Source organism: Canis lupus, chromosome 16 (assembly GCF_048164855.1).
Source record: "Canis lupus baileyi chromosome 16, mCanLup2.hap1, whole genome shotgun sequence".
NCBI classification, from domain to species: Eukaryota; Metazoa; Chordata; class Mammalia; order Carnivora; family Canidae; genus Canis; species Canis lupus.
In genome coordinates, this window is record NC_132853.1 from 4,529,561 (window position 1) to 4,541,389 (window position 11,829).

Genomic DNA, 11,829 nt, shown 5'->3' on the forward strand with positions numbered 1-11,829 from the left:
TGAACCAGGGGCTCCAGGGCAGATGCCAGGGTACTGACCGGCAGCCCTTCTACTCGGGGCTCAGGGCCAGGCCAGTGTCCCTAGCTGTAGCTGACCCTTGGAGCCCAGTTATTTCTCTCTGCACCCTCTGCTCTCCTCTCCTTAGACCACCTAGCCCCCTGGGGCTGTGGCCACTGTCTCTGGTCTCCCAACTGCCTCCAAGATGCAGCCTCCTCGAGGATGTTCCACAGTCCCCCTTGAGCTCATCACGACCCATACTGCTCCACATAGCAGCCCCTGCTACCACAGCCGCACCACACCCTCTGCTCTTCCCCACCCCCAGCTCAGCAGATGGCACCAGCCCCCACACTGTGCCCACACCAGGAACCTGGGAGTCACTTCTGACCCTTCCTGTCCTACAGTCACTGTATCCGCTCCACTGCCAAGTTGGGCAGTGATTTCTGGTCCCATGTCCCTCATGCCCCTCTCAGGAGTTTTCATTCCCAGGTCCACCTTAATAGGGACCCCAGCTTCTCCCTCAATATCCTCCAATGGTCCCTGCCTCCATCCTCCACCCCCAGAGGACCATTTTCCTCCCCATCCCTGGCCTTCTCTCATCCTCACGTGACAGCCCCATGCACATGGCTCCCTGCTTCCCTCCCCACCTTTGCTGCTTTTGAGGGGACATACCTGCCCCCCTGGAACAGTTGAACCCCTGCTGATTCTTTAAGTCACATAGAGTCAGGGGGTCCCTTCCTCCAGGAAGCTGTCCCTGAGCCTCTTTGGCCTGGGCGCAGGCCCCACCTTGTTGCTGCTGGATGCAGGGAGCTCACTGCACCCCCGTGTTGGACATTACTGCCTGCTTAGTGTCCGTCTCCCCCAGCAGTGAGCTTCTGGAGGGCAGGGTCATGGGAGGGAGGGAAGGAGGAGGTGGGAAGAGGAACTGATTTGAGAACGGATTCCTGAAGAGGAGCTACCAGGTGTATCTGGGGACAGGGGCTGGACACCCGGGTTCAAGTGGCCCTGGAACACCGTGGGCAACTAGGGAAGGCCAGAGGCGGTCAGAGTCAGAGGGCCCACAGTGGGGTCTTGGCCTGCGGGGTCAGGTGGGAGGTCAGTGGGAACCCCTGTGGTACATCTGTGAGGGCTCCCTGGGGCGGGTGCTCCAGGACCAGGCGGACAGGGCTGGTGGGTGAAGGTGTGTTCTGTCCCCAGAGGTCCTGTCGAGTCGCATGGAGGGCATGATGGCCTCCTACACGCCACTGGCCCCACCGCAACAGCAGATCGTGGCCATGGAGCAGAGTCCCTACGGCAGCAGCGACCCCTTCCAGCAGGGCCTCACGCCGCCCCAAATGCCAGGTGACCACATGAACCCCTATGGTAAGCCGCCCCACCCCCTGCCCACCCCAGCACCGCCCCTGCCCACTGCCTGACCCGGCAGTCCTGGGGCCGTGACAGCACATCCCGCCCCAGGGCCCAGGCCGGCCCCACCAACACAGCCCACCTGCCGCCTCCTGACAGAAGGGGTGCCCTCGAGACCCCATCCGAGGCCCTCAGCACCTCTGGTCCTGCGCTGCCGCCGCAGGTCCTCCCATCCCTCCTCACCTCCGGCCACACAGCCTGCAGGGCTGACAGGGCCCCCTGGAGCTCCTGCGCCACCTGGGCTCCTGACGCCCCCTCTGCCTCCAGGGAATGACTCCATCTTCCACGACATCGACAGCGATACCTCCTTAACCAGCCTCAGCGACTGCTTCCTCGGCTCCTCGGATGTGGGCTCCCTGCAGGCCCGCGTGGGCAACCCCATCGACCGGCTCTACTCCATGCAGAGTTCCTACTTCGCCTCCTGAGAGCCAGCCGGCCGCATGGACGCTTGGGCCAGGGTCCTGGGGTGGGCCTGCGGCCGCCGCGACCACCCCACCACCCGCACAGACTCTACACACAGCCATACGGTGCCCTTCCCCTGGGCTGGCCGGGCAGGCAGATGGGCGCAGCCTGGGCAGGGCTGTGTCCTGCCCACAGAGACCGTGTCACCCCAGGGGCCCAGAGTCTTGGAAAGCCACTCGCCTCCCAGTCCCACCTCGGCCTCCATCTCCTCCTTCTCCCTGCCCGTCTCTTTTTTGGGAAGCTTAAATTCTCTCTATTTTTTTAAACGTCTTCTCTGTGTCCAGCCAACCTCCATGGGTGGGGCCTAGGCCCAGGCGGGGGCCCCCCCGTGCATGCCCCCAGGAGATGATGTTGCGTGCGGTGCCTGTTAGCTAGAGAAGTGTGGGTCCCTGTCCGGGGGGCCGGTGCCCACCTCCCCCACCTCCGAGGGCGGGCCCACCAGTCTGGGTTCACCTGTCCCAGCCCGAACCTGGAATAGAAGTGGGGAAGAGCCTGGCAGGTGTACCAAGCCCACCTCGGGCTCTGCCCTGAGGGCAGTCCCTGGGGAAGGTAGACTGAGCCTCACTTGCAAACGCACGCACACTCGCACACTCGAAGGCACACCTGGGCGGATACGCACAGATACAGAGACCAGCTGAAGAGGCACAGAGGCGCTGTGTGGGCCAGCCCTGCCGTGCCAGGAAGGGGAAAGAGGCCAGACGGGGCAGGGACCCCCTCTGCTTACAGCAACAGGAGAGAAGGAAGGAGGGGAGGGAAGGAGGAGAGAGTTTGAGGCTTGAAACACGGGGCCCCAGGTGTATCCTGGCATCAGCCTAAACAGGTGCTGCCTGAGCAGGCAGGGCAGACACAGATCCCCCAGAACCAGGTAGGACAAAGGGCAGAACTTCCAGGTGGAAAGGAGCCTCACAAGTCACCTATTGGGCACATCATCTGGACTTTGGCTCCCTCTGCCTCTCCTCACATACCTCCAGCAGGGCGAGGAGGCCGCCGCTTCATCGGGCCCCGGGTCAGCTGCTGTTTTCTGCTGATTTTGCCTCTGCCTTTTTTTTGGCCCCAAGTCTTCACTTGTGAAAGCCAGGCTCTTCCAGTTTCTGCAGCTCTTTCTCTTAAAACTGTACCCTCAGCTGGGCTCCAGCTTTCCCTCTAAAGGTGGGACAGAAATAACCCCATCTTCTGACTGACATCGGCCAGCCACCTCCCACGTTAGGTGCCCTGCCTCTGTTAATATGGCCCAAAATGCAGTGAAGAGTTGAGGCTGAGTTACCTGGAAACTCACCCTACCCTTCTGTAAGTGAATCCCCTGACCCTCACTCACGGGACAGCTAAGCCACACCCCTCTTCTGTGTGTATTTGGGGGCAGGGGCATTTCTTGTTCAGACTCGGTGGAAGGACCTTGATTTTTTTTACTTGCTACATTTTTTCTTATTGGATTCAGTCCAGCCTGTGGAGTTTCTCTGCACCCCCAACTGTGTGACCACTGGCTTGCTGTCCCCGCAATGTCGGGAGCCAGCCCTGTGTTTCCCACCCGAGGCACAGGAACCGCCTGGCCTCCCCCTGTCCCAGTGTCGGCCTGCGACCCAGTCCTCCTGGGGTGACGCGTTCTAGGTCATTTCCCACCCTGTTTTGTCAGATGCCCCGCTGGGACATGGGAGCCAGGGAGACAGCGTGAGCCCCCACCCCGGATCCACTAAGCCCTATCCTGTTAGAAGAGGAAGCGAGGTCAGGCTGATGGGCCCTGTTCTCGGTGACCCCTTGCTGGTCTCTGGTGGCCACTGTACCCTCCGCCGGGTGCGCAGAGCCCTGCCTTTAATTCTGATACCAAGCCCTAGGCCGCCGCCCCGAGACCTGCCCAGTCTAGCCTTGGAGCAAATAGGACGACAGGGGTATCTCTGCCTTTGGGTGCCTCTGCCTGACCCCCTCTGGGACCCTCTCAGTTCCCAGCCTGCTCCGTGGTTTTGCTCCTCTGTCCAGTGGGGACCCTTAGGCTGCCCCAGAGCGTCCCGTGCTGTTCCGGAGCTGTCGGCGGGGCCATGTAGCCCGGCGGCCCCCTCGGCGGGGCGGCCAGACAGTCCTTCCCTGAGCTCCTTGTTCCACACGAGCTCCCACAGGCTCTCGGCTGTCCCGGTTTCCCGCAGCCTCAGTCCATGTGGGCTCTGTGCCATCCCCGTCCTGGGCCACCAGCGGCCCCTGTAGGCAGCCAGCTGGTTTCTTGAGAGAGGCTCCCTTTCCTCCTCTTGGGCTCACCTGGTCCAAATCATGCTGGGGCATTTGGGGCGGGCCCGGGGCACAACCCCAGCCCCAGGAGCCCCGGTCCTTCTCTCCCAGACTGTTTCAGTTGGAAGGAAGCTCAGAAATGGGCATCTGGCCCACTCCCTTTATTCCCCAGCTGGAAAGCCCGGCTGGGAGAGGGAAGGGAGTGGGGGCACCATGCCAGCCCCTTCTCTTTGCTGAATGGCCTCTAGGTCAGGGGTGTGTGATTTGTCCTAGGAAACTCTTGCCATCCCCTCCCATGGTGGCGGGGGGGACACGTCTTCCACTTGGGGGCCTCACAACCTCCCAAGTTTAACCCAGGCTCTGCCCCCACTGTGAGCTGCTCCTTGCAAAGAGCTGGTTCCAGGATACCCACACTCATGTCCCAGAGGGCGTCCAAGCCAGAGGGAACTCAGACAGCCCCGTGGGCCGGACACGCCTCATCGGCAAAGCTAGGTCATTGCTGTGGGCTGCGGCTCACTGCCCGAGGTTCCCGGGCTCCCCGAGATGCCAGTGTCCTGCCTGTCCAGCCCCGGACTGGTGTGGAGACACAGATGAACAAGATGTAGGGCCCACCTCGAGGGGCTTTCTTCTAGGAGAGGCATCCACACTCCGACCCAGCTCTGTCCAGATGTGAGTGGTGGACCCACTTCCCGGATGAGGAACCTGAGGCTCAGAGGAAGGAGGCAAGTGCTCAGGGTGGCCCAGCAGAGGCACTCGGAGGCGGAGGCCGAGTGTGGGCTGAGATAAGCAGGCTCTTCCCACCTGCTGTGGGAGGAAGTGCAGCCCTGACTTGGGGGCACAGCAGGTAGCCAGGAGCACCTGTCATCAGTGGTGGCAGGGACAGGAAGCCGAAGGGAAGAAGTCTGGTTCCGAGGAAGAGGCAGGAAGTGTGAGGTGGGCAGGGGGAGTGTTGGAGAAAAACCGAGTTCCGTTTCCCTGCTGGGGAAGGTGAGGCTCAGAGAGGGGAAGGAGTCTGGCCCAGGTAACACAGCATGAGGGCAGAGGCACGGGAAGGTGGGGGCCTGCCCCCAGCCACAGCCTCGTCATCTGCTGGCTCCACGGAGCCTCCTGGAGGGCCACGCGGACAGAGGGACGCTGTGTTCCAAAGGTCGGGCCGCAGGGCTAGCAGGGCCTGTAGGAGAGGGCCCCACACCAGGGCACCTTGGGAGGCTTCCTGGGGGCGGGGGCGGGGGGGAGCCCACCGCTGCGGCAGGGCCCACGCCAGGCCAGGCCCCTGTCACCGCCCGGGCACAGGGTGAGGCTGCCTCACCCACGGGGGAGCCTCGGGGGCGGGAGCGGGGGCTGGCCTGAGCTAGGCATCCCCCGGGTCAGGACCTCACCTCCTGTCCAGGAGGATCTGGGGCTCGCTCTGCCCTGAGGGGAGGAGGGTCCACATTCGCACGCGCACACACACTCACACCCGGACGTACACGGAGGCTCGCACACCCACACTCCGGGCACACGAGGCCTGCGGGCTGGGGGAGCAGGGAAGACCCTCCAACGCTTGGCCTTCAGAGGGTGCAGTTTGCAATGAGCCTGTCTGCCGGCGCCCCCACCCCACCCAGGGCCCCAGGGGGCCCAGCCCGGTGTGGGGACCAGCCACTGGCCATTCCTCTGTTTTCCTTGTACAGACTCTCACTGCCCACCCGCCATCCCCAGACACATTTTATTTAATAACTTGTCATTGTTAAATTATTTATTAGCGTTTACCACATCACCACCCCCACCCTGCCCTCCACGCTCACCTTCTGCCTCTTCCCACAAAAGCAGAAAATGCAAACACCAACAAAAGATGAGACATCAGTATATTTGTAAATAAACCAACCTGTACACGCCTGTGCTGCCTCTCCTTGGGGGGGGGGGGGGCAGGCCGCAGCCAGTCCTGCGCGGAGGACGACAGGCCCAGGAGGAGGGAGGGCTGGTGGGCCCCGTTCTCACCCCAACCCATCCCTTGTCCTATCCCATAATCCTCACACCCCATCCTTGGCCCATCCCAACCCCAAACCACCTCCACACTTAAATGCATCCATCCCATCCCACTGTCCCTGCTTCCCCAACACATTCATTCGTTCAAGCAACCGACATGAAGGGCCCTTTAAGTGCCAGCCAGCAGGCTGAGGACCAGAGCGCAGTGGTCTGTGCCTCAAGGAGGTAGACTGTGATGCAGGCTCAGGTGAGGTTTGGACAGGCCTGGCTGCAGGGGTCCCCAACCTCACCCGGAGGGGCAAAGCATCATGAAAGGCTTCCCGGAAGAAGCTGCATGTTAGGCTTCGACCAGAAGTCAGCCAGCATGGAGGAGACAGGTGGGGAGCAGGGTCTGGCAGTGCTTCAGTCTTGTGCAGAATCTCCGAGGCAGGCAAAACCCTGCAAATCTCCCGAACTCAAAGAAGAGCTAAGTTTGGGGGTGGGAGAGCAGCAGGGAGACAGCAGGCAGGTCCGATGTTCTGATGTTCTCCGCCTCTCCCCATCCCTCTGGTGGCTCCTTCTCTGCCTCCTGCCCCCACCCCTGCGGCCACAGGTCACCTGGAAGCCACCTGTGGCTGCCCTCCCCTGCCCTCGGGCACCAGCGCCCCCTAGGGGCACACTCGGCCCCGCACCCCCTTCTGCAGCCTCTGGCTGATTCCAGCCGCGCGGCTTCCAGGAGTCTAGACAGGGTGAGGCGCTCGGCTCCTGGCTTCCTTTGCACCCACAACACCCTGAAGAGCAGGTATTAAGGGCTCATTTTTCAGAAGCGAGCCCGAGCCTCAGGTAGTGAGCGGCTCAATAGGACAAAGCTACCAAGGGGCGGCAGAAGCAGGCTGCAAACCCGCGGCCTCGCCCCCGCTGGCCCCTCAAGCCCACTCTGGGCCTGTGATCCGGTCCTCCGAGGTCAGGCTCAGGGACCCGAGCGTCCAGGGGACTCTCCTACCTTCAAAGTGGCCTCACTGAGGCCCGGAGGAATGGAGCCCCTGAGCCCCGCTGCACAGCACAGTCCCGGACCGGAGGACCAAACCGGGTCTTCGCGGCCCAGCGGCCGCTCCTGTAAGAGGCCTCCGAGCTCCTCCTCCCCCACCAGCCGCAGGCTGCGACTCTGCCCACAGCAACCGTTTAAAATCCTGTCACTAAAAAATGTGTGCGGGGTGGAGAGGAGGGGCTGTGCTAATCCAGTGCTCCCGTCTCCTGCCTGTCTTCTGCGGCCAGCTCAGAGGTGAGGCCCCGGGGCTGGGGGAACACAGGGTCCTTGGGGAAATAGGGCGTGGGAGGAGGGACCCCTCCAGGCCCCCCTTTCCAGGGGCGGGGACAGGACCGACGCCAGCCATTCCCCCGCCACTGCTGGTCACAGACTTCAGCCCGCTGACTGGCCTTCACGACAGCCCGGAGCAGCCCTCACCCCATTGCACAGATGAGAAGACCAAGGCTTGCAGAGCAGCCACTTGCTCCAGGGTGATTCCTCCCAGGAACCTGGGGTTGGAGTGGGAGTTGAGAAGCCTCTGGTCTCAGGAGAGGGACACAATTGCGATCCCGCCCAACCAAACTTGTCTTCAGGGGGACTGAGCCCCTGTGCAGTGCTGCCCCCGGAACACCCCACCACTCCCGGGCCCCCAGCTTTCCTCAAGAACCCTGCTGGGCTGGAGAAGGTGTGGGATGTGCGCAGCTGCACAGAACCAGGAGCCACCGGGACAAGGTGTGGGGAGGAAGGGGGCCCAGCAGGCATTAGGACAATGGTCGGAAGGAGGGCCAGCGCCACGCGGTCCTACAGTCCCCTACAGTCCCCTACCGTGAAGTGAGCAGCGCCCCCCGGGCCCCCCGCCGTGACGCTGGCCTGCTCCCCCGCATCGCACTGCACCTTGCACATTTTGCTTCACTCACTCCTCACAGCCCCTCAGGACAGGAAGAACCGTGATGTCCACTTAACAGATGAGGACGCTGCCATCCCCATTCTTCCCAGGAGTTCCTACCCTACAGCCAGCCCCACTCTGCCTCAGATGCCCTCTCTGCCTCTAGTGTCCTGGGACCCCATACCAGGCTGATCTTGACCCCAGGGAACTGACAGACAGGGGAGCTCTGTTTATGGCTTTGACTTCAGAGCGATCCCCAATCCCCGGGGCTTGACTGGAGAACAGAGATAGCCTCCTGATTGCTTGTTCCCTTTGATCTTCATCTATTGCCTGGCAGGTGTCCCAGGACATATGTCCTCCTGGGCAGAGCTTAAGTGGGAGCTATAAGAGGAGAAAGGAATAGAGGACTCGAAGCAAGCACAGGCAAGGGGGTGGCGGGGCCTTGTCAGCTGTGCGGAAAATGTAGGGAAAAACCTCCTGGGGGGCACAGACCAGCAGGAGCAAGTGTGCAGAGGCGGGAAGGGCAGGGCATCAGCGAGGTGGGGACACGCCTGGGTTGAATTCAGGATTCCAAGGCCAGAGATGGCAGGAGCTGAGATCCCTGGTGCTGCCCGGCCCACACTGGACATGCGAGGGGGCAGGGCTGGAGACCATTCAGGCCCTTGGCCCTGGCAGGACACCTGGCCCAAACCGTTCCCTACTTTAGCTGAGAATAGAGTCAGCACGCTATGAGATGTTGAATACAGAACAGTATATGCAACGTATCTATCTGTGGGCTAAAGAGAATAAACAAAACCCTCTGTGCCCACTGTATAGATCTAAAAAATGCACATCTCGATGTCTTGGAACCCTTAATGTGCCCATTGGGCTCCAGGGGCCTTTAATTTAGAAAACTCTGATCCCAATCAGAGCCAAATCAGTACCAAAGTGGTGTGCGGAAAGTTCTTAGCACAGAATCTAGTCGGAATGGGCCCAATGGTAGGCAGCCCCCGGGGCAGCTTTCCTCTGTGACAGAGCACCTAGGACCTTTCTGCGAGCAGGGCCTCCCTTAACAAAGCTGGGGGTACTTTGCTCCTAAATCCCCAGGACCAGGAGCTGGTTTGAATTTCACTTCCGAACATGCAGTTGCCCGTCAGGCCACGAGGTGGCGACCGGGAGTCAGGGAGGTGAGAGCCGGAGGCCGGCGGGCCGCGGAGGTGTGGGGATGGCTTCAGATTATGGCAGAGAAAGAAAAGAGGAAGAAAAGTCTTCTGTGCGCCAGGCCCTGTGTGGAAGCTTTACAGGGATGATGCCGTGCATCCCTCATCACAACCCTAAGAAGCAGGTGTGAGCATTCCCACCTTACAGAACAGGAACATGGGCTCAGAGATGTCAAGTGACCTGGCCAAGGCCGCATAGCTAGGGAATGGCAGATCTGGGATTTGAACCAGAGCTGAGTCAGCGACAAAGATACAGGAGGAGGAAAACAAGGGGAAGCAGAAGGGGGTAAAATATCAACCTCTTCTTGCTTTAGCCACTCCCAGCAGTTTTGTGCCTCTTCACACTGGCCTGTGAGGCAGGTAGTGTCACTGCCCATTTTATGGATAAGGAAACTAAGGCTAAAAGCCAGAGAAAGGCTACTTATTATCACGGCCCTAGCTCCTGGGGATTCAGCCCTCCCTGAGCCCTGAGGGAGGACCACAAGGGTGAGTGCAGAACTGGTGAGCTCCTACCCCCCACCCAACGCCCCATACACACACACAGCCTGGCCCCTTCTCTTCCTCTGCTCCTCGAAGATGAAGAGCAGGCTCAGGCCTTGCCCAGGACTCAGAGCAGCCTCAGCTTCCCAGGGATACCAGGGGGGCTCCCTCACTGGAGCAAGATTCAGGTCTACCCCCGTAGAGCACCGGCCCCTGTGGGTGCTTCCAGAACAGGGGACCTGAGTCATAGCTGGAAGCTCCTGATTGGGAGTCAGCGTTTCATTCTCATCATGTCAGTCACTAGGGCCCTGGGGCTTGGAGTGCTCTGCCCCCCCTTCCAGCTTTGGGGAGTGTGCAGTGCAGCGCTATTAAGCTCCAATCCCAGCTCTGCTCTTCACTGTCCATGTAACCTTGGACAAGTCACTTAACCATCCCACTTTTCTTTATAAACTGAGGGGTGAGCACAGAGCCACCATGAGGGTTCACATGAGCAAGTGAACCTGCCTCAGGATTCGGCCAAACCCAGGCACTCAAACAACAGGGCTAAGATTATTTGTGGGTGCCCCTACTTCTGTCTACACAGGAAGCTAACTCTCAGCTCCCAAGAGGAGCCCAAGGGCCTGCAGGGAGTGTTTGGGGTTGTCCATGGCACTGGCAATGGCAAGGCTTCCTCTCAACCCTTTTAGGCCAGAGAAGCTTCTGGGAGCTGAGTTCCCTGAGACACCAGCCTTCCTTCCCCATGCTCCGAGGCTCAAAGGCTCCTGGCCGTCCCGTGACCTCAGGGGCCATCCAGAGGAGGCATCGAGGCATGGGCAGTGGGAGCTTGTCCCTGCCAGTCAGCGTGAGTCTTGCGGCCTCCTTGATCCAAGGAGGAGGTGGGGGCACCTTGGATCCGAGGGACTGAGATGCTGACAGCTCTGCTTCGTACCACTGGGGGGAGCCCTAGAGACCGTGGTCCGTTCACAGACACAAGGTTACAGGCAAGAGGGTTAAAGACAGACCAAAGCTTCAGTTTATTGGGGCATTAAGGGGCTAACAAATAAATGGTTAATAAAGCCCTTCACTGTTTAAGCTACTTAGAGTTAGGTCTCTGTCACTTGCCACCAAAGTCCCCACTAAAACCCATACCATCTTACAGGGTCATCGGGCAAATTAGTGAGATCATATTTCCATGTTTTTGACACAAAGTCAGTGCTCAAAAAGAATAGCTAAGATGATTCCCAACACAACACAATAACCACCCCCGTACCTCCCCCACCCCCAGTTCTGCAACATCGCCCCCCTTCATTCATACAAATACAGTTTGTGAGAACTCTACCTAACATGTACACAGATTTTGAGCTGGCATTTAAAAGAAGACATTGTGTTGGGGGCATTTTCTTCCCCTACAGATTCCATTCAACTGGACATTGTCCGAGATTCCTGAGAACAAATGAAACCAATCGCTGTTGGCACAAAACACACGTATAGTCACTGCGAGTGTGGTTCCTGCCATCAGAGCTCTTGTGGCCAGGAGCACCTGCCTGGTGCCAGATCCCCCTCAGGGTCACCCATACATGGAACTTAGAGGCTGTCATGGGGCTGGGCAGTGGGGTACTTCATAAGCCAGAGAGTTCAACTGGAAAAGTGAATTACTGGTGCTGAGTTGCTAATGAGCAAATAATCAAGTTATACCCATCACAAAAATGTCCAGCAACAGAGTGCTTATGACAAGGGCAGAAAACTGCAGTCATGCTCTGCAAAACAAAGGGAGGTGGCAGCTCTAGAAGAGGTCAGCTCACTGCAAAGGATCTTTTGGAAAAATTCCCCACCAACACCAGCACCTAGAAATATGGCCCTAGCAGTGATGGCCAGGACAGTTATAACAGCTGCTACTTGTGGGTACTTATCACAGGCCAGCACCTCTAGGCATGATCTCATTTCATTGTCTCTCAAAGTGTTGTTATTATCGTCCCCATTCTCCAGGTGAGAATACTGAGGCTCTGAGGGGTACAGGAGCTTGTTCAGTGAGTGGCAGATCCTGAGAGCAAGTTACCAGTATAAACAAGCAGCTCTGCCCAGAAGGAAGGTTGGGACAGACAGGCAAAGCTCCCAATTTTTCGCAAAATTCTGCCCTTTTGAGGGGTGGAGCGGGCTTCACCAGATTAGGCTCCAGGCCAAGGAGTGAGTTGGAATGGCCTGAGGGATGAATGAGAAAGGCCTCTTCCCAGGGGAAT

At 59.5% G+C, this 11,829-nt stretch overlaps 1 protein-coding gene across 2 annotated transcripts in view; it reads left to right on the forward strand.

Annotated features, from left to right (window-relative positions):
• Positions 1 to 5,945, forward strand: part of LMX1B (LIM homeobox transcription factor 1 beta) — an 83,213-nt gene extending 77,268 nt beyond the window's left edge. The window contains exons 7-8 of one of the 2 annotated variants that reach the window (XM_072777956.1): positions 1,195 to 1,359; positions 1,669 to 5,945. In XM_072777956.1, coding sequence (XP_072634057.1) covers positions 1,195 to 1,359; positions 1,669 to 1,826 — 323 coding nt within the window. In that variant the 3' untranslated portion in view covers positions 1,827 to 5,945. The remainder of the gene's footprint in view (positions 1 to 1,194; positions 1,360 to 1,668) is intronic. The other variant, XM_072777957.1, reaches the window with a different exon arrangement.
• The last annotated feature ends 5,884 nt before the right edge of the window (positions 5,946 to 11,829 follow it).